Source organism: Lissotriton helveticus, unplaced genomic scaffold (genome assembly GCF_964261635.1).
Source record: "Lissotriton helveticus unplaced genomic scaffold, aLisHel1.1 SCAFFOLD_742, whole genome shotgun sequence".
In the NCBI taxonomy this organism is placed as follows: Eukaryota; Metazoa; Chordata; class Amphibia; order Caudata; family Salamandridae; genus Lissotriton; species Lissotriton helveticus.
The window spans coordinates 123890-146728 of record NW_027612007.1 but is presented as its reverse complement, the minus strand read 5'-3'; the positions used below and the strand labels follow the sequence as shown (position 1 = coordinate 146728).

The window sequence follows — 22839 nt, the reverse complement described above, 5'->3', positions numbered from 1 at the left end:
AGTCTTTTTTCCATTTTTATTTGTATTGGTGGTATGGAGTATTATGTAGGTGTACTTGTCGAATTAGGGATAATTTATAATTCGTTATTGGTTGTAATTAATACACTTGTTGACAGAGAGGAGAGATTGCCATAAGATCACATTGCCGTATTATACACGGACTCGGTTCGAAAAATGGTGGGCGGGGCGTGGGTCCCGCGTTGAGGTCAGACGTTTAAAATACGTCCGGTCATGCGCAGCAGTCACCTAGCAAACTTGCAGCGGGTAGAGGAGAAGAGGAAGAACGAGCTAAGAAGCGAGGTAAGGGCTAGAGTAAAGAGGGCTTGTGGATGACGGTGGTTTAAGACGGGAGAGTTACAAGTATTGTTTTCGTTTTACAGACAGGATAGCTGGAGCTGAAGACTATCTGTTGCGTGGAGCGCAACGTTATTTACAAGTAAGCACGGGGGTGCAATGGTGACAGGAGGGGTCATGGGTCACACACACCACGCAATGATTGACTAGTTATGCACATTTGTTATTACAGAGAGAGTCGTTTTTTCAGAACGCTTTTCAGGTATTTATATTTCGTTACGGGCAGGTTATTTGTGTTAAGCTTCACACATAATGGTTTGGAGTCGGTGACAATGGGAGCACGGTTTAGGTGACAGTAAACAAAGGTTGCACTTGTCATAAAATTAAATAGCATGTATAGGGAATACCACGAGAACTGCACTATGTTGCTTGCGTTGCTAGTAGGTTTGGTTGTTTTGGAACACTATCAATTGCATGATGCTGATTTGTAAGGCATGAATAAAGCATGTGAAGCATGAATAAGGAAAGTGATGGGACAAGGGATGTCAATTTTATGTTATTTTATATGAAATGTATACATATATTTTTTTCATAGAATAATTCCCCTGACGAAGATGTTTCGGCATCGAAATGCATTGGGAGGGAGTCGTCGCAAGTTTTGATAAATTCATCATGCTAACTGAAAATGATGTGTATAATGAGTTTTGAGTTATCAAATTAATTTGCATTTTGTTGACAATGAAAATGATTTGTGACTATGGTATGATTTGATAATAAGTAAAACTCAAACATGAAGAATTAGGAATAAATCAAGTAAAGTCACGTTGAAAAAACCACATAAGTTTTCATTTGAATAATAAATGTTTTACGTAGATAATGATGGTTTACTGAATGTGTATATATATTTGGATACGGATGTTGAATTTTGTTTAAGAATTAGGACATAGAATCCTGGCATTTGAGCCAACACAAGTATGTGTGCCATTAAGCCTTTTCACTTTGTTCTGCACCAAAACACACAGCCTGCAGTTGCAGAGTGTGTGTGTTAAGGTACAGTGCCTCTAAGGGTGGCACAATATGTGCTGAAGCCATTAAGAGGCCTTCCCTGGTCATAGTGCCCTTAGTACCCATGGTACCTTTTATAAGGGACTTACATGTGGCCAGGGAGATGCCAATTGGTGGTCCAAAAGTACATTTTTGGGAAAGAACACCAGCCCTGTGAACCTGATTGGCAGGGACCCAGGGCACATCAAGTCAAAGTGCATCAGAAATCTGGCAAAACGTGTGGGGGGCTGGAGGGGGGAACCGGGGTGGGGGCTGTACTGCAAAAGAAATCCACTTTCCTACAGTTAGTGCTTGTCTGCAGCAAGGTACTCTAATGAGGTTCATTGTAGTAGAAGTTGTTGCTGGGAGAAATGGATTTTAAGATTTTTGGGGGATTTCCAAGTACTCATCTGAGGGACGTGTCTAAACAGGAGGACAGATTTAAAGTGAAATCTTGTATCAAGGCTCTATGTGTTTTTTTAAAGCAGCAATTTCTTAAACAGAGATAGTGTCTTAAGACGAAAGTGGGATCCTCTTGAGAGGATAAATTAGTAAGGCAATAAATAGCACACTGTCATTCATGCATATCCTTCTGTGTAAGAGCGGACCTTGCCTCAAAGGGAAGCCAGGAATGGGGAGGCTGTCTTGGATCTACAGGTGCAGGTGACATCTATAACAAGCTGCCATAAACAAGTTTAGGCAGGACTAGCGATTGGACGACTGCTCCGACGTCATCAGCAAGGACTTGTAGTTGACCCTCCGCTTCAGCACGGATGTCAGAGTAGAACCGAAGAACCTTGTTCTCCACAAAGGATGGTTTGCAGCAGACGATTGGATTCTTCAGCTATGTTTGTATTCGCGGGAGCAGTCCAGTGGTGAAGGAGTTTGAGAAGTCAGAGTGAGATCAAGTGCAACTGCGTGTCATCTCAGAGATGAAAGGAGGTGGTAGATCTTCACAGGGGGGCACAGGGGTTACATGTAAAAATTTAAATGGGTGCGGATTTGAGGGGGTATGGGGATGGAGCCTTTGGGCACTCCTTGGTAAAGAATCAAATGCGTGGACAGAGCTGGCCCGGATTCAAACCATTCAGAAACGTTCAGGCAGGTCTGACTGACCGTCACATACTGAGGGACCATTAAGAAGTAGGAGCAGCCAGGATTCTTCATGGTCCAGGAGGTCTAAAGCCCCATTCACTACTTGCAGGACGAGTGTTGAAGCCTGTTCTGAATCCTGATTGGTGGTCATCAGAGAGAGGGTTACCTTATATACATTTTATGAACTGTTCTGCTTCACAACTCAAGCCCTTCGGCTCTGAAGGGAAGGTTAGAGGTTGGTTGGAAGTTAAGAGCAGCAGCCTCGTGACAGAGGCGGTGAGGCACTACACCTTATTTAATGGAGGAGCCGATTAGGCGAGTTAAATAGGGGATGATATGTTCTTTACTGTCATAGCTAGAATGGGGTTAATGAAACGAGAGGATGGTCTGGTAGCAAAGAGTATTTCCCGGTGCGCAATTTCAGTTTCATTGTCAAAAGAGGTCGAAACATCGGTGGATTTGTAGAATGGGGCCTTTGGAAGGAGGTTTCTGTTGTGGAGAGAGGGAGCAAATTGTTTATTTGTTCATTCAAAATGTAGGGAGAATAAGTTGAAGTATCCTTAGTTGTCCGGTATTTCAAAAGGCAGCAAAGAGGTTGTTGAGCCCTTAAAGACTTGCCAACAAAGCCATGCCTGGGATCAGTCTAGAACTTCTTAGGCATGCTTTCCAATGGTTTGTTTTGGGTTGATTCCAGCGATCTTCTGGGTCCCAAAAAAGATTCAAGAGAACCAGCTGGGGAGGCCGTCGTTTAGTTATCTCAATTGCCAAGGAATTGAATGCACGTCCTCTTTCCGTTAGAGTAATGTCGATTTTCTTCAGTTCAGGAAAAACCTCAAATCATGGCTTTTCCCTCAGAAAAGTTTTTCTCTCAAAATCTCGATGTCTCCCCTGGACTTAGCTCCTTGACATCTCTGGGTAATTGTCCGCGCTGAATTAATCCTTTTACCATTGCAAGAGGTGAAAAAGCTCTCTTATCACTGCTGACTTATGTTCCAATTAATGCAAATTTTGGCCCAAAAATATGGGTTCTGTATCTTTGCGTTTGAGTGTTAATATCCCGAAGGTTTGCTTTGATTGTCATTAGCGCCAAGTGCGTTTTATTGCTCTTAGGATTTTCCATTCTAGTACAATTTCTTTGAAAAACCACTGCAATTTCGTGTTGTCATGTATTTTAGTTTTCAAGGAGGCCAGATTTGAATCCACCAACATGACTGTGCTATAGTTTTCCCCACTAACAAGTTAGTGTTCGGTTCGTCATGAAAGTCCATTCGTTTTGCTATGATCTTAGTTTCTGCAAGCGACTGGTCAATATCATCGAAGTCCCAGACACAAATCTTTGTTTCTTTGCACGCAGGTGGGGGTTCTGATGCAGAAGAGAAAACTAAGGAGGTGCTCAGACGAGCACATACATAAACACAAACACACACACATACATACACACGCACATGATGAGGTCTCTCTGGTAAGGAGACCAAAAATAGATCCCTTGAAGCGTGTTGGCAGAATAAGAATTGATTGAGGTAATTACGGAGCAGAAAGACAGCTGAGGCAAAGCTGTATATGGCTCATCTCCACGATAAAGATTGAAGTCACTAAAATATGTTATTAGCATTAAAATTGGTCCCTTCCAGCTGTTAATCCATCAGCGGCTTGGCAGAGGTGTTTATCTCCCGAAGGGTGGTAGATGGTGTGAAGTATTGTAGGTTTAGAGTCAGAGGTCTTAATTACCACAGAATAATATTATTCAAACAAGGTTCAGGCATGTGCTTTGCCTAGGAGACCCATGAATAATTGACACTGCTTGGTTCACCTTTTCTACCCTGGCCAGGGTTTGTGCAGCCTGGGGGAGATTATAGGATCAAGTGCAGGCTGAAAGGTGCCTGAAAGCCTGGTCTCAGTCAAGAATAGCTTGCTGAAGTTGTAAGACTAGATCACATGCACAAGTTAGATTTGTTTGTAGCTGATTTGTAGTCATGAAAGCAGCTGCTGAATGCACAAGTAGGAGGTAAATGAAATGGAGATGTTTTGGGTGTTCGTGTAGGTTCTCTTGTGTCAAGCAATAAGTCTTGAGAAAAGGGCTTCCCCAGGATCCTGTGAATCGAGACTGTTGTAGGACAGGGTCAGATAATGGAGGTCTTCTGATGGGGCCTCCAGGAGAGAACGTTTGTTGTTTCAGGCATGACCCTGATATTTCCATCAGAAGTATGTGAGTGTCAGAGGGGAAGACTGTGCGAAGAGTCTGCATTCAAGGGTGGCTACTGTATTTTTAAGAAGTAAATGGAGGAAGCAAGAGATTTCTTTTCAGAGAGAAGGCAAACCAGTTTATCGCTCACAGAGTACAGGCTGCGATCAGTGTGAAGAGTTTTTGAATGATTAGGGGAAAACTGTACGACAGAGTTTCAGCATCAGAAGATGAGTGAGGGCTGCAGGAGATTCTAAATCTGGTGCAAGAAAGTTGAATGTGTGTGGGTGCATCAAACAATGGAGGTATTGGGACATCAGGGGCACCTGGAAGAGCATAAGTGTTTGGTAAAACTCAAGGGTTGAATTTAAAGCTACAGAGAACAGTTTGCACCCAGGGCTTTATGCAACTCAGCATAACTAATTTTAAACAAATTGAATGGAACTACTGGAATGAAGCTTTCTCTCTTGCCATATTTTCTAGCACTTAGGGTGTACGTCTGAAGCTCTAGCTGAGAGGTCTGCAGTTTGAAGGTGGAATTATGGGAGCAAACTTCACAGGAAAAATTGTTAGATGTAGAAAAAACACACGCTATCTTACGTTTGCCATGAATACTAAAAAAAATCAAATAAAAAAACCTCAATACTAATCGTGCAGTTTCAATTAAAAACATAAGCTACATCAACTGTAAGGGAATTATGAACTTCGAAAGTCACACTTGTACCTCCAAATATTATCGCAATAAAGAAGTCTCTCAGCTTCTTTGCCAATCCTTTCTGGGAGAAGATTGTAGGTAGATGAAAATACAGGTCAACACCGGCAGCACGGTGGGCTCGTAGCTCACAACCTATTCTTATTGATCCTGATAAAACATTTACCGTGAAGAGTGGAAGACTAGGTCGAGTCTAATTCCTAAACTTTTCAGTCAGTAAGAGCAAATACAAATTAAGGAGACTGGTCATGATATTTGCAAGTTGCTGGATACTTTATTCTATTTCTTTTGCTTCTGTTCTAAATTTAAGAGCAAGGAATTTGTGTTTACACTATTTGCGAAACACAGAATTAGTGCAGGAAAAGAGGATTCTAATTTTTTGAAGACAACAGGCACAAATTAAATAACCAAATAAATAAAAACAGAATAGATTAGGAGTATTGCATTTCACTGGTGTGTGCTTCAAAGGAGCTGCTACCAACATTTATCTGATCAACAAACAGCTTTAAGAAGCACTCCTCAGAGAGGGGCTTGGGCTCTGCCCGAATGTTGATGCCCGTGAGAATAGCTGTTGATTGGGCAGAAGTCTTCCCTGTACTTGCGAGGTACGGAGGACCCCCCCGAAGATCAAGGCGAAATGTGTGCTGATGCACCTTTTGGCTTTTACATTGGCCTCCAAAGGATGAAGTTCCCGGTGGCTTCCTGGTTGTGTCAGGCCCCGAGAGGTGCGGTCCCCAGGGCTGTAAAAGATCTTGTAGAGGGGGCCCCCACACTCACACCTGCCCATGGAATTCCACTTACACGAGACGAGCCGTCCCCCTCAGTCTTGGCCCTTCCCAGAGGAATATTGTGAAAGTACAGCGAAGCGCTACATTGGATGTTCTCAACTCCCACTTGGGGGGTGGTTGGAGGGGAGGGCAAGGCTGTATCTCAGACCGCAAGGCTGATTTTGCAGTTCCTGTGTTTGTTTTGCTTCTGGCGACCGGCCCTAGTGCCATGAACATTTTCGACAGGGCTGCTGGTTGGGAGAGGGTTGCTTTTTGTGTAGAGCATGGCCTGTTGGCTCCCCACGACAGACCCGTCTGCTGAATGGATTCTGCTGTTTTTCGCCTTCAGCAGCCAACAAGAATACACGCCACGCCCCGCCCCAGGCTGGCTGTTTTGGAGGGCACCTTTGTGTCTGAGAAGTCAGTGGTAACCTTCCTGATGGGTGTCATCCAGCTGCTGCACCAATCCACAGAAGTGCCAAGGGAATCAACCAGTTGACCCCAGCAGATCATTTTCCCAACTGTTCCTTAGGAGGCATAAAGGGACCAACACCCCTGTCCCTGGAGAGATCCATCCTAGTTCTGGGGACATCTGAAGTTAAAGTACTTTAAGAGATCCTTGCAGTCTCATCCTTCTATCTGGGCCACAGCCGCCAAAATCCTTCTGCCGTTGCTGCTCCCAGGTCCAGTGTCTTCTCATCTCACTCTCCCTGGTGCAGGGGTTTTTAAGTGGAGTGGAAAGTTCTGGAAACCAGAAACCCTTGGCCAATCCTGGGGTCTACATCATTACCCCACGCCTGCCACACACCCACCCTTCTGGGACACTGACATGGCGACTTCCAAAATGTGTGTAGAAAGAGCTTCCCTGAAAGCCTCAGCCCTATCCCAGCTGACACAGCTACTTTACCCCTTCCCACTAAAACGTCAAAGAGAAGCCCCCTTCTGTGTGCGAGTCCAGAGGTCACCCCTCACCTTTAGTTTATGTGGGCCCAGGTGCAGTGTGATAAGCTAATTAACAGATGGTGATTACTTCCCCACCCCTTTCTTTTCTAGGAACTGGGGAAAGTAATGTTCACAGCTTTATTGTGTGCAGAGGTCTCTGATTATCCTGCTGGTGCAGAGTCCCAGCAGGGGGACCTGGAATGTGATTATGAGATGGGCCCGGTGGAAATATGGCCGTTCTTAAAGTTCTTCACTGAGTGTAGATCGGATGTTGGAGACTGTAAATCTACAGTCAGGATGTAGATTTACCCCTAGATGGATACTGGTGCTTTGCAGAGTTCCTGTGAGGAGGGGATCATGTTTTCAGTGGCTGATGGACAGGTGAACTCTCTGACGACGTAGCCAGACATTTGATCTCTGTCTTTGAAGCAGAGAAAACGTGATAAATACAAAATGTAAAGGTAACCTTATTTATTGCTCTTTCGCAAGCCACATGCCCACTTGTGGACTGCAGCACCTACTGTACCATCCACCATAGTGGTAGTGAACAACCAGCTTCTGGAATCCCTTGGTAGCCAGACACCAACAGCGTGAATCGTGCTCCCCAGACCGGTCAAAATCACGCTTTTGAAAGATAAGAAAACTTAACTTTGAACATCAAAAATAAGTCAGCCCTAAAGCGCACTTTGCTGCCCACAAGGTAGTGTGCATAACATTTAAGAGTGAAATATGTGTGACATTGGAAATGGTGTGTTCTCCCAATGACTTGGCTCTTAACATTGTCACTGGTCAGCTGTAGCTGGGACATAGAAAAAGACCAGCTGTCCGGGACTAAAGGAGCCCTGAAGGACCGGACCTGCTCCTTACATTTACCAGGACAAATAAATCTACTAGAAGGATCTGTTGGTTCACCGCCTGTGTAACTGTAGGGGCATAAGAAGCTGCAAGAGGCCTTTCCTTGGAAGTACCGTGCTGACCAGTAGCAAGTAAACACAACTGGCCTCTGCTGAACACCTCTGCTTCCGAGTTTAAGTGTTTTCCCCCAGGGGGCTTAAAAGTCACCCCTGTGGTTGTTTGGGCAGAAGAAAGTTTGGAATATCTGAAAAAAGTTTCCTCCCGAGCTTCAGAGAAACCGGCAGGAAAAAATATCCGACTTGCAGTTCCACAGCATCGAACTGAATTTCAGCTTTAGCCCAGTAAGGGACCACGCAGTTCTTAAAAAAACGATTAAGTCCAATTTTGCAATGGAAATGGTTTAGGAAGAAATATCCAATGCTCCATAGCTCCAGGACAAACCTGCTTCAAGTATCAGACCTTCAGTTTCAAAAAGGCAGCTACTCAAGGAGGATTTTTATTCTCAAAAATTATGTGTTCCGTGGTTGGACTTCCAGACTTTCACCAGGACCAATCCACTTGTTGTAGCTGATGAGAGCTCAATCGCAGTTGGCCACAAATTGCGCCCATGTTCGGTCTAACAATTCCATACACTATCATTGGCACATTGTGCTTTTTGATGCTATTTTCACTTTCGCTTTCACCTCATTGGATTGTTGTTGTTTTGATCTTATTATACTCAGGTTTATTTCTTTTTATTTTCAAGTTCATTGTGGAACTTTATTATGTGTTGTGTGGCTTTTTCTACTGTATGTGCTCTGCTTAAATAATTTACACCTTGCCTTTTATTTAGGCCAGACTGTTTCGATTCCTGGAGCCACGGGTTGAGCACTGGTTTATTTAATTTAATTTGTGTGACATTTAGCTGGGGGTCGCCTTATCTTTTGAGTGGACACTTGTCTACCCAACTAATAATCCACTTTCCTACATTCAGTCATATTCTGCTTCTTTCCATGACTACATGGGGCAGAGGGTTAGCGCATTTCTCTCACAGGCTCCATTGCCCAGCGAGCAGCAGCATTTTTCCTAATCACATGTGCACATTCGCTTGAAAAGGAGTACAATTCCGTTTCTGGGATAGTGGCCAATCATTTAGTTTTCTATTTTTTCCCTTTAAGGCCCCCTTTCATTTCTTTCCTTCTTCTAAATAGAGCCTTGCAGCTACCCGGGCTGTCCTAGTAGGGAGATTGCTTGCATTCATTTATAGTATGTGGCCAATACTTCTTAAGTAGGCAGAAATCTTTGAATGATATTGTACAATGTATCAATGTTTTACCGTTCCATGTTTGAAAGCTTCACGTTGGTCACCAATGACCTGTAGAACAGTGATCTAGTTTACAGTAGCTTTTGAAAACGTGAACGCAGTGCAATATTTACCGAGCAGTGCTCTTAGAATGGCTCAGTACATTGGTACCATAGTTTTTATGGCCATAATATTGCAAACATGCTGCTTCAAAACAGCAGCTATACTGGAACTGTAAACCTACACTACGCTGTGTACAATACTATAGCAACGTTTCTGCTTGCTGCTTTGTGTATTTTTTGTATAAGAAGCTCATGTCAGCGACGTTTAGTCAGCAGCACGCTTGCTTCCTTCCACTTTTATTCTTTATCTTCAATGCTTGCTGTGTGATTGTTTAATTGTAGATGGTTAAGTGGGTTAATGGAAGAATGAATCAGTGGGTGAATGAATGTAGGAGTGCATGGATGAGGACTTATTGACAGCCTGCACTGCACTCAACTCAAAAGCCAGCTCTAATGACATTGCCAAGGCTTGTTACCTTACTTAAAATGTTACACTAATAATGTGTCTGGTACAACAGAGTGACTATATATACAAAAGTCATTAATGCTACTCAAGAGATCAGTAAGTCAAAGTTCTTTTTAACAAATGAATAAACAGTCGTTCGACACCCATCGGTTAGACTCCGAGGGCCCTTAGACCTCAAGCAGAACAGTAAAGACACGTCTGTAAAAGAGGAGACAAGTACACAACGCTCAAACAAACATCAAATAGAATCGAACAGAACCGTGCTCACCATAAGCAAACAGACCGGGCAGCTGATTTACCTGTCGCCCAAATATGTTGCGACCCAAGGCAGGCGGATATGGCTCATGTCCCACCTGCAAGGAGAGAGAAGGAAAATGAGTGACACTGCTGAGGAAACTCAACGCAAAGCTTCTTCGCAGGTCTGCGACCAGCATGCATACCACAACCGTGCGCACAACGCCACATCTGGGTGACACCAAACATACAGCGCCTCACAATAATTATTGGGAGCACAGAAGCAGCTCATGTTCTGAGGGAGTTAACGGAGGCATCTTCACACCACAGATCAATAAACTGAAATGGTTTCCTGTACACACCAACATTAAAATATGTGAATGTCTTCCAAGTACAGCGGGAGTGTTGGCATGTATGGTTTCTGGAGCCAGACTCAACTATAATTACTGGGGGACCCGGCACCAGCAAAATATGTAAAGGATAATGAAGGGATAGAGAAGCCGAGCCTCTGAAAGTCATGCAGAAGTGGCCAAGTGGGATTCTTAATTTTGCCTGAAAGCCCCATGCCGAGGAGGCAAAATATGTGTTGTGGGGAGAGGGTGATGGGGCAGAGGGGCCAGACAAGTGGGAAAAGAAAAACAAAGGCATTAAAGTGCTCAACCAAAGGGTAGGTGGTAGGATACCTAATGTTTCCAGGGAAGCCCTGGGAAGTGTGTCCTAATGTGAGGTCAGAATCCCCTAGAAAAAACTGAAGACAGCTGCGGTGTCAGTAACACTTCAGACTGATAAGTTGTCAGACATAACCGTATAGTTGAATCGAGACCTTGGTTAGCTCCATAATGGTGGTAATTTTAAAAGTGCAGAACTGACAATGTCTCAACTACACCAAAGGATGATATCCAGGAGAACCTACAGTTAATTGACATCCAACTCGTACGCAACCCAACTAAGAATAATAAACATCAATTTTATTTACTAAATTGTTCTTTAGAGCGCGAACTTGACCCGAAGGGTATCAGAGCGCTTTACAGGGTAACACAGCAGTGTACAATAGGCAAGGAATCACAATAGGGTAGTGGAGACGTATGAACAGTATACATATAAGTAACTCCAGATAAGCCCCGAGATTTCTTGAAGAGGTAGGTCGGTGTTCCGAAGGCAGGCACTAGTCTGTATTTGATCAAGGTCTGTGCATTGGTCAAGGTCTGTGTATTGGTAGGAGGCAGCATTTAGGAGAGGAATTTACCCATAAGGAAGGTTTTTGCCTCCTTTTTGAAAAATGCCAGAGAACGGATTCTTCCGATGGCGGGCGGGAGAGAGTTCCATATTCTTGGAGCAGATCCAGAGAAGGCCCAGTTATACTTTTTTTGTTTTTGGAACCTTGCTGGTTGGAGTAAAATGTCTCTGGCGGAACGTGAGTTTCTGCTTTGGCTGGATACCACGAGTTTCTGTGCAAGGTAAGCAGGAGAGTGAGTATAAAGCTTTGCGTGTGATGCAAGCCAGTTTGAGTTGTATTCTGGCCGCGAAAGGAAGCCAGTTCAAAGCTTTCAGGTGTGGAGAGATATGGGAATTTTTTTTTTAACTTGTAAGAAGTCTGGCGGCGGCATTAAGGCAGGCTTTTAGGGGTGCCAGGGAGATCTTGGGTAAGCCTGAGAGAGTGGAACAGCCATATTCCAGTCGAGAGTTTACTAGCACTTGACCTGTGCTTTTTAGGTCGGTCGTGTCAAAGAAGGGTTTCAGTTTACAGAGGTAGCTCAGGTGGAATCTGGCTGATTTGACCATCGAGTTGATGTGGTATCGCATGTTCAAATTGCAGTCAAGGGTTATTCCCAGAGATTTTGCTGAGTCCACGAAGGTCGGTGGGCAATCTAAGGCTGTGATAGCCTTGATCCATATCTGCATCTCAGGATTGTTTTTTAGAGGGGAAATTAAGAGAAATTCTGTTTTCTTGGAGTTAAGTTTAAGTTGATTTGAGGTGACCCAATGGACAGTTGATTTCAGGGCCTCGTTCAGGGAGAGAATATCCTCGGGAGAGGAGGTTTTGATGTAGAGCTGGGTGTTGTCAGCATATATATGGTAGGAGATAGTCGCTGTGCGTAGTACTTCGGCAAGTGGTTGAAGGTAAAGGTTGAAAAGGGTAGGGGACAGGGTTGATCCTTGAGGGACTCAGACCTTGCCCGGGGAGGGGGCAGATAGGTTGCCGTTGATTAGGAATCGCTGCAATCTGTTTTGAAGGAAGGATCTAAACCATTCTAGAACAGAGCTGTCCAAACCCATCCTCAGTTTGAGGCATTCAATTAGTTTTTCGTGGTTGACCGTGTCGAAGGCCGAGGATAGATCCAAGAGGATTAGAAGGCACGTTTTCCCTTGGTCCAGGGCTTGGAGGACATCGTCAACGATGTGGAGCATGGTGGTTTCAGTGCTGTGCCCAGGTCTGAATCCAGATTGGAAGTCGTCGAGAAGGTGGAAGTTGTTGATGTGCTGACTTAGTTGCTGTTGTGTACACTTCTTAAACACTTTGGCGACATTTATCCTGCTGTTATCCTGCCCCGGGAAGCCCCTTTTGCTGTGTGCTAGTGCTACAACGCTCTGCAGGCACTTACCTCTTGCTCCGGTTGTCTTGGCTGCTGTGGTTCCGGTGCAGTGCCTCCCCGATTGTTTTGGGGAGTGGAGGGCGGACTGGCCTGGATCTTCTTCCCGGCTCCCGGGCCGGACGGAGCCTGCGGATCTCCCCTTCGGGGCGCTGTGGAGGTGGTCGGAAGGCCGTTGTTCGTGTGGGCCGGAGGTCCTTCCTGGCCGCGTCCCGTTGGAGGGAGGCCTATGTTGGAGGCGCTGCCTTCCGTTGTCGGAGCTCCTCGTGTGTCCGGCTTGCTCTTCCCTTGTTCTCCGGTCCGGCCATTTTGATTTTGCCGCCCGGACTCGGAGACCGGGACCGGCGGCGTTGGGTGGCCGGCGCACCTCCTTCCTGCCCGGGGTGCTCTGTTGCCGGTCGGCGGGACTTCATTTGCCTTGCTGCCGCCCCGGCGGAGTTTGTCAACCGAGCGGCCTTGTTGGACTCTCAAAATGGCGACCGACCCCGGGTGTCCTGGCCGGGCCTGGGCGAGCGCTGGAGGCCCGCCGCATGGCCCGGGTGCCGGATACTGTAAAGGTTTTCCTACACTTAAGGAGGTCCTGGACGCCCTGCTCTCCTGGCGACTCTGTATAACCGCGCCTGTTATGGCTTCGGAGGCGATTCCTCACGACGGGCCTCCGGGGCCCCCACGGCTGAATGTGACCTCGCCGCCGCGGGGTGCGGCTGGAATTATCCTGGCGGAATTGGCCCCGGTCACGACCGCGTCTGCGGATGTGTGGGACTTGATGGCGCCTCCTCCTCCTGCGCTCTCCTTTTTCTCGGGCCCGGGAGCTGGATGTTATTTGGCCGGACCTTCATGACTCTCCCGCTTCCTTTCGGCCGCCGCTGCCCGGCGATGTCTCCTGCGCTGGCCCAGATGGGTCGGTCTCTCTGTACATATCCTTGGACTTGTGCCTGCATCGTTTGCTCCACTTAGTGACTTTCCTGGATCTTCCGTGTTTCTTTTCACGTGTCTTTTCTGGACTGCCGTCGGATCTTCCTGCTGTCTGTCTCCTGTTCTTCGTGGCCTGGTCCTCGGTGGATCGGGACGTTTCCACTTTGGACAAACAAGGACAGGGCTGATGTATCCTGGCGTTTGTGTGCAGTAGTCTTGCACTGATTTGGAGGGTCGACCTGTCCCGGTATGGTTATGTATGACTGGCTGGTGCTCCTGGACTTTACCCGATGATCTTTGGCTTCCCGGGTACTTGGTTCTTCATTCAGGCGGGTGGTGGGGTACGTTTACTCCTGTCTCCCGGCCCTCCCCCGTATATGTGTGTGTGTGTGTCTCCCATCCCTTGTTCCCTTCCCCTCCCTTCCCATTTTTGTCTTTGATTCCGACTTAACTTTGCTCCGCTATATTTCGGGTTCTAATTAGGGCGACAGGCACGCTGCGGGGGGGTAGGCCGTAGCCTTCTGCAGGGGTGCAGGGTGGGCTTTAGGGGTGGGTTGGGGGGGTCTGTCTGCATTGGGGGGTCTTTTTCCTCCCTTATTTTTTCTTTTTCTGTTCTATGGCTCTTGTGTGTTCACTTTTTCGGGACTCCGTTTCCTCCTGTGTCCCCCTGGGGAGTTTCTGTGACTTTTGTAATCCGGTGGGTGTCTGACTGTGGCTCGCTGGGTACTTTGGTATCGACTTTTTGATACGTTGCTGGCCGGATTCTATTATCCTGCTTTATCTCCTGGGGGTGCGTGGTTTGGTGGGAGTCCCTTCTTTTATCCCCTTTTTCTCTCTCCCCTTTTTCCTCCTTTGTGGGGGTCCTTTTATTTTTGTCGGGGTGCGTATCGTATTGTTTTTACAATGGGGGCCCTTTGATCATGCCTCCTCACTTTGGGTGGGGGCGGTGATGGATGGGCGCGGTTTGATTGTTGCCATTCTCGTTTCCTTATATTCCGATTTTGTTTATATTTTGATAGCGATGTTTGTATGGCTTCTTTTTTCATTCTGTGTTCCTAAGATGGCGGCTTGCCGCGGCCCCTCCTCCCTGGTTGTTTCCTACACGGCCCGTTGCTCTTCTGTTCCCCGCCACGTATTAGAAAATTAACCTTTTATTATCCTGTTCTTTCTGATTGCTCGATGTCTTTTATTGTTTCTCCTATGCTCCTGATATCGTATCCTGTGCAGAACTTATTTTCGGTTATTATGTTTTCTACCATGTGGTGGCCAGCCCTGGTGGGTTGTAGGCCCGTATTTGTGAGCTTCTTTGTACAAATAAAGGTTTTATAAAAAATAAAAAAAATAAAAAAAAAACCACTTTGGCTAAGAGGGGGATGTTGGAGCTAGGTCTGAAATGGTCGGTGATGGCTGGATCCAGCAACGTTTTTTTCAAAATGGGGAGGACTTGGCAGGCTTTCAGAGAGGCAGGAGTGGAACCCTGCTGCAGCGAGGCGTTCATTATTGCGGTCCAGCTAGGAATAATGGATTGGGCGACAGCCGCTAGGCAGTTGGAGGGGATCGGGTCTCCGAAATGGTTATTCTGGTTTAGGGCCGCTAAGATTTTAGATACGGAGTCCTCATCATAGAGGTTGAAGTCAGTCCAAAGTGCTTGATTTTTTGGTGAAGTGTGTGGGGGTATCGCAGGAGGAGAGGGCAGGCCAGGAAGGGATAGAGTGTGTGTGGCGGCACTAAGTTCATTTTCTAAGGCTGCAACTTTTTCCGCGAAGGAGGAGAATTCCTCAGATGATATTAAAGCCTTGGGGTTTCTTTCGAGGTTTTGACCAGTTTATTGGATTGGTGTTTGACCAGATCAAAGAGCTTACGAGGTCTGTTCTTGGCGTTCTCAAGTTCAGACCTGAACAATTCTTTTTTTGAGTTCAGGATGTTTTTGTTGTAGGCATTTCTGGCCTGGCGGAGCAGTTTTTGATGTGCGGCGGAGGGGTCCTGTCTCCAGATTCTTTCGGATTGCCGGAGGCATCGACTCTCACTGTTGAGCAGTCCAGTGAACCAGGGGTTCTTGTCTTTGGTTTGGGTTCTTTTTAGCTTTAGTGGAGCTAGGTCATCCATAATGTTCGAGATAGTTGCAGAGTAGTGTTTATTGAGGTCATCGACCGTAGAGCAATGCGCGGGGAAGGGAGGTCAGACTTGCAGCGAGCCTCCAGTTCATTGTGGTCCAGGTTTCTAGTGTTTGGGAATTACTGGTTGAGGAGCCCTTATCTTGTGGGTGCCAGGTAGCAGGAATGCGATGGCGTGGTGGTTAGACTAGTCGCACAGTCTATGGAGATAAGTGTGACCGTTGATTCCTTTGAGATTATCCAGTCAAGGATGGCCCCTTTTGAGTGAGTTGTGAGAGAGCATGCTTGGGTCAGGGCTTGATCAGACAGGAGGTCTTTGATGGCGTTGACATGAGGGTCCTTGGGGTCATTCCATTGCAGGTTGAAATCACCCAGGAAGATATCTTTGGAATTGGAGAACTTAGCAGTAATAGGTTCCATGAGGTGGTCAGTGAAGGAGTCGTTAGTGCCAGGGGGATGATAGATGATGTGTAAGTTGCACACTAGGGTGGATTTGCTACAAATGGAGAGTGTGTGTATTCGCAAGAGTCGGAGTCAGCCAGACGTTTAGTGACACGGAGGTTAGAACGGTAGATGCAGGCGATGCCCTCTCCTTTCTTGCTAGATTGCCTGTCCAGCCTGGCCATTTTATAGCCGGAAGGGAATAAGAGGTCCAGGCAAGGAGATGAGGAATCGTTGAGCCATGATTCTGTTAGAATAGCTAAGTCAACGTTTGTGTTCAGGATAAGTGCAGCAATGTCAACGGCGTGCTTGAACACCGATCAGCAGTTGATTAAAAGGCCAGACAGAGAGGAATCAGCGGGACTGTCGGGAGTCAGAGTGGTTAAGTGTACAGGCGCTAGGTTGCTCTTGACCACACCTCTGTAGCGGAAAGTAGCCGATCTGTTGGCGTTGATAGGGACTGTGTGGATGGCATGTTCGGCTCTCATGCCTAGCGGGCAAATGGTGGTTGGGGCAGGGTTGTAGTCGCTAAGGATGGCAAGTATTTCCTCTTCTGTGAGGTCTAGCGGACTAGGGATGTGCTTGAGAGGGCGAAGGTGTCTCAGGGATAGTGGTAGAGGGTGCTTAGGGAACTCTGGGTTGTGGGGGGTGATGTTGGCGAGGGAAAGTTTAGCGAGGTGAAGGAGGTTCATTAGATCTAGTATGGAGATGTGGATACCCGGAGTTAGTTTGGTAGCTCTGGAGTGCAGTGTTTCGAAATCCCTATAGGAGGGAGACGTTAGCGGGCAGGGTGGCAGTAGCTCTGGGATGGTACTATCGGACTCACTGTAACGGGGCGGCATTAGAGGGCAGGAAGGTAGTAAATCTAGAGTCCTAGTATCAGTTGTATTGTGGGTTTCCAGCAATTGATCAGTCACATGGTCAGCGTGTGGGACTGGCGGGGAGTAGACCAAGGGTCTGGAGAAAAGTCTATTGGAAAGGCTAGGAGATGAGTTAGCAATGTTGGAAGGGGCGGTGGTAGAGACTCTTAGAGAGGTGGTTGGTGGGCTGGGCGGGTAGGTTCGATCTGTGTCGTAGATGGTTGGAGGTGTATCCGGCTCACAGTTAGTGTAGAGAGCTGAAGGGGAGGAGATCAGAGGTGCAGGAATGAATCTCCTGGTACGGTCAGGAGCCGTGCGAGAGGGGATGGGATGATCTGTGATGGGGGCCCAAGGAGGGCTGGTTGGAGGGTGTATAGGGGCACTAGTCGGGCTGGTGAGAGGGTCGTCGGGGCAAGTGGTAGGTACTCTGTTAATGTCGCTCACATGGTTGCTGAGGTTTGAGAAAAAGCTTGCAAATTTGTTAAGGTTCCTGGATGAGGCTTGGATCAAGACAATGCCGCTTTTGTAGAGGGTGATTGTGAGATCAGGTTGCGGAGGGTGCTATTGAGAGCTAAGTGCCATGTGGAATGTTCCTGGCTGCACGTACGTTGAGGAGGTGCACAAAGGTTTTGCGCCAGTAGGGAGTTCTTCTGGAGTAGAAAATTATGTCATTGAAGATTGTGCCATTGTCTGTGTTGTAACGTAGGTCCACAACCAATGTCTCAGGGTGACTCTTCAGGGTGGAGTGATTGACTGTCTTTGCGGCAGCTTTGGAGAGTTTGGGAGGGTAGACCAGAGTAAGAGGGAATTCCCCAGTATTACTTAGGTTGGGCCCAGCCATGCTGGCTATGGTGGGTACTAAAGCAGCGACACCGGTCAGTTAGGCAGTTGCGCCGCTGCCTGATTGTAGGGCAAATGACCATGCGTGCTAGCGATGAACGGAAGAGGCAATGTCTAGGGGTAGGGCTGCGGTGGAGAGCCGAGTGAGTGGTCCAGTCGCAGGCCTCGGTCCTGGGTGATAAGGCGGACAGGGGATAGTAGGCGTCGGAGCTCGTCGGACCACAGGGGGTACTGGCATCCTGTTCCAGAGCAGTGGAGCAAAGGCAATAGGGAGACGGGCTTATGGGGCTCGGAAGTCAGGTTATGGCTTCAGCAACTAGCTGGGCTCGGGAGGCTGATTAGGTGCGTTGGCGATTTCAAAGGCTGGCCAGTGTGGGTAGTCATGTGGATTTACTACGCCGCCATTTTAAGGTCAGGCATTGGGAGGCCATCAAAATGTCCACATAACGCCTCCATCTTAGGGTCAGGCAGCAAGCCGATTGCAGAGATAGTTGGGCCGGTCCTGGGTAGGAGTCACATTCAAGTAGGCATTAGTTTAGACTGAGCGCCAGTCTAGTGTGCGGCGACAGTAGTGAGGGAAAGCAGAGATCTGGCGAGGTGCCACCATTTTAGGTCCAGGCAACCATCAGCCATTATTTGGATATAATAATAATCCCCAAAATCCCCATCTCTGGACCAGCAAGCACCAGTCAATCTGCGGAAGGCGCCAGGAGCAGTAAAGCAGCCGAGAGACGCTCCTCAAGGCTCCAGGCAGGGGACTGCAGGCCTCAGAGATCCTCGAGATGGTGAGGCGCCGCCATTTTGGGATCAGACAGCCCTTAGCAGCAATCGAGCGAAAGGAACACCAAAAACTCTAACTCACCCACCTAGAGAGCATCAGAATGCGCACTAAGTCAGCCAGTAGAAGCGCTGGCAGGGGGGAGCCTCCGCGAGATGCAGGCTCCAAGCGGGGCTCCACCGGGCTCCAGGCAGGGGTCGTAGGGCTCGGGGGAGTCCGGAGAGGGCGATCCCGAAGGACGCAGTCATGAAAGTGCAGGGCCGGAGGCTGCAGAGATCGGCACACTCTGCGGGCCAGACTGCGCGTGTTCAAGGAGGCCACAGCATCAGTCAGTCTCGGGCTCGCCGTATTGCAGATGGTTAGTGACAAAATAACCCGGCGTCCGGGCAGAGCAAGAAGAGCAGGCAGCACCCCAGCCACTGCGGCGATCGCCCAGCAGGAAAGATGGCTGTGTGGTATGTCTGCCGTGTTACGATGGGCTCCCCAGTCCACAGCGCCAGGCAGTCGCGGGCTCGCCGTATTTGTAGATGGTCCCTCAGCGGCAGGCCAACCTGGGAGGATCCGACGTCTGGGCAGAGCAGGAAAAAGCGGGCAGCACCCCAGCCACCGCGGCGATCTTCTAGCAGGTAAGATGGCTGTGAGATATCTGCTGTGCTACGAAGGGCTCCCCGGTCAGCTTCAGCAAAAGTTCGGTTTCGAGCAAGTAGGTAGGTGGGCCGGGAGCGGGCCGGGGGAGCGTATCAAGGAAGCACAATATGATGATCGTAACGCATATCTAGCCGAAGTTGCACTAGTGTAGCTTGAAAAAGCTAGGCAACTATTCTTGGCGGAGCCATTTACCGCAGATTAAATCATTAGCACCATTGATGCCATGAATGGCTAGACCGCACTAGTTCTTGATGGGTTTACGGGCAACTTTTACAAGGCCTACAAGTCCATACGAGCATCATACCTTCTTCAGGGGTACAAAGAAGCTCTTGAAAAATGGGAACTATCCTCTAATCGGCGGGAAGACGTGATTATTTTACTTCCTAAACCTGGCAAAGATCCGCTCCTCTGAGTCTTATAGGCCACTGTTATTAAATCTAGATTATAAGATTTTTGAGAAAATTATAGCATTGCGACTGGCTTTGCTGCTTGATCGGATTATTTCACCTGCTCAGTACGGCTTTGCCCCGCACCGGTCCACACCTTAGAACCTCTGAACGCTTTTTGCCGCCATGCTCCTTGACACACAGAAGGCTTTTGACTCCTTGAAGTGGCTTTTTTTTACTGGCAGTCAGGAGTAAGATGGGAATGCGAAGGGCTTCATAGAGCTTACAGCCTGCTCTACACAGCACCCACTGTTCGACCCAGGCTAAATGGTACGCTCTCCTCCCAATTTCAGCTTACCCGAGGCACCAGGCAGGGCTGCCCGCTCTCTCCATTACTATTACAGCATTAGACCCGCTAGTGAGTCAATTACAAGAGCGGCATTTACATAAAGGGCTCCAATTCAAAACCGGTCCTCTCCCAATTTCACTCTATGCGGACGATGTTGTATTATATGTCCGGCGCCCTCAAGAGAACGTGGACCGTCTAGTTCGAAAGGTTATCCAGTTTGGTGGGTACTCGGGCTAGGTATAAACTGGGGTAAGTCAGACATTTTTCCATTGACGCCCGGCACCCCCAGGGTATAACAACTCGACTAAGTATTTGGGGATCAACATTCACATAGAGGCGGAGCAGATTGTTCGGCTCACTTATGGTCCTGCTATACATGCATTAGAGCAGCAAGTTGAACGGTGGATAAAGCTTCCACTCTCGCTGGTCGGGAGAGTTGCAATCTTTAAAATGGTTGTGCTTCCTAAATTCTTGCACTGGTTTCAGAACATACCCATCCCGCTACCTAATTGCTTTATTCGAACACTTCGCTCACATCGTATCAGACTGACATGGGGTGGAAAAAGGGCAAGAGTCAGCTGGGACACAGCGACCCTGCCATATGAAAAAGGTGGGGTTTGGATTCCCTAACTTTCTAAGTTATTATTTAGTAGCGCAGAGCAGCTTTGCACATTCATGGTACCATTCTGATGCACGCATCCCTTAATCCCAACTTGAAGACGATCTCGTACATCCTGCTTCGATTAAAATATTCTCCTAACACATGAATAACCTTGATCTTCATCCTACACCAGAAGTGGCCCTACTAGGATATGTACGTAACATTCCAAAGCAGTTGCGCAGATTCACCTCTTTTGCATTACTACTCGCAAAATGTGAAATAGCTCGTAACTGGGGCAATGAGGTCATTCCCACCACAAAGGCCTGGCTAAATAGTATTATTTATTGTAACACAAATTGTGACCTGTTTGCAACTGCCCTACCTGTGACAACCAGACCAGAGGACATATGGAGTCCGTTGAAGATTTATCTGCTAGAGGTTGAAGAGGCCACACCGTTGCTGCTGCCTGATAGGATAGATCCCACCTGAGTGGGTTGACCCTCCTTACCCCCTAAACCAGACTAGTCAATGGCATTCGTTAGATGGTATTTTGAAATGTACGGGGACCATCATGAGTGAGATAGGCAGTTAGAAGCTAGGTAACCCAAGTACTTGCTGCTACTTGCGGAATGTGTTGGTTTGTGATTTTTACAGAATCATATATTGTGTTGCATTTACTGTATTGCTGCATTGAGAACATGTATCATATTGTTGGGATTTCATATGAAGAAAAAAAAAAAAGAAGCACAATATCTGCCCTGCCAGTTTAAAGTTTTCTCCGCAAGAAGGAGACTAAGGGAACGATGAGTAGTCTATGGTGGAACTGAAAACAGCTAGTGGTAGTACGTGGATCAGACATGCAATTCCCAAGAAGGATGCCAAAAGTAAATACCGGGCTCATTTTTGTTCAATTTAAGGCCCGATTTCTGCCCATAACTCGCATGAAAATTAACCCTGCAGAGTGCCCACATAACCGCATAGCACAATCTGTAATGGACTACATGTTGATTCAGCACTGGCCGAGGATTGAGAATATGAAGGTGAAATGGACCTGGAAAGCAATCACAACTCCCTGTCTGGATCGAAAATACAGCAGATCTTTAGTACCCAGAGAAATTGAAGAGTCAAACAATACTTGGGATCCTGGGAGATAAATTAGAATTAGATGAAGTACAAATATTGAAGCAAACAAATAAAAAAAAATAGTGGAAAACAGAAATGTCAAAAGATATGAAAGAACAGATATTAAAAGGATCAGTGGATACAGCCATATTACCACTATGACCTGTTATTGAATTAAATAACCTAAAGTTTTTCAAATACATCCGCTTTCAAAAAATCCTTGGTAAGAAAAGAAATCAGTAAAGAGCGGTGGCTTGATGAAGAATGTATAGCAACTTGCCAGGTGTGGCAAATCTTCCAGACGGGTACTAAGGGCCGGAAGAGTAGGTCAAAAAAACACGAATTGAAAAGATACACATAGAACTATAGACCTGAAAGTGGAAGGAGTTAGAACAAGCCACCCTGGAGAAGAAGGATACATAGGGTTTTTGGAGGAAGATGGGGATTGGCTTGGAGTAAGGAAAAACTTCACAGAATCAATCACAGAAGCAGCCTGGATTAGACACTTTGAGTCAAGCTTCAATCCTGCAGTGGTCGCCCCAGAGAATATACATCCTCGGACCACTGCCTCCACTAAAGAGCGAAAACTTGCCCACCCAACAAGTGTCAATATCTCCAAAACTCTCGAAAGTAATGTACGAGCTCCCTTAGGGAAAAGCACCAGGATGGAATAGGATTCCCGCAGAGGTTTTTCTTGCAGATATGGACTGAAATACTCAAAAGTTTTTGAAGCAATTGTAATGGCAAGCAACTGCCCAGATTCCTGGTTAAATGGTATTGTACCAATATTTAAGAAGGGACACGAAGACGACCCAAAGCTTATAGTCCAATAAGTCTAATCGAGACCTATTGTAAAATGATCTCCTAATTGGCATTTAAGGCAGTGGTAGATTCCTAAATGCAGTATAGTAATGAATTAAAACTTAAAGTCAATAAAATGAATAAGTTATGGCTAGGAGTACAATAATTAATGACAGCCTTGCAAACTATAACTTGCACACCAACGGATAGTGAAACTTGGAAACATTCGGTTTTGTCCATTGGACCAACATTCCACGGTCACGTTTGTGCCCAATAAACCCATTTGTGGACTACAAGAGGACCTGCAAATATCCTGCTTTGAAATCTTCACAGCGGAAAGACATTGCTCCTAGTGTTTTTGTCTACACAATGTGAAAAACCTTTCCAGATTTCCTGAGGATTTACAGACAAGCTCATTCTTATTTGTAAGGTAAGAAAAATACAGCTATTATCACAAC

The 22839-nt window shown here is 46.9% G+C and overlaps 1 protein-coding gene across 2 annotated transcripts in view; it reads right to left on the bottom strand.

The window, feature by feature from the left end:
- Positions 1-22839, bottom strand: part of MTCH2 (mitochondrial carrier 2) — a 141506-nt gene that overhangs the window by 106589 nt on the left and 12078 nt on the right. For both annotated transcript variants that reach the window (XM_078673133.1, XM_078673134.1), the window contains exon 2: positions 9970-10054. In XM_078673133.1, the coding sequence (XP_078529259.1) occupies positions 9970-10054 (85 nt within the window). The remainder of the gene's footprint in view (positions 1-9969; positions 10055-22839) is intronic.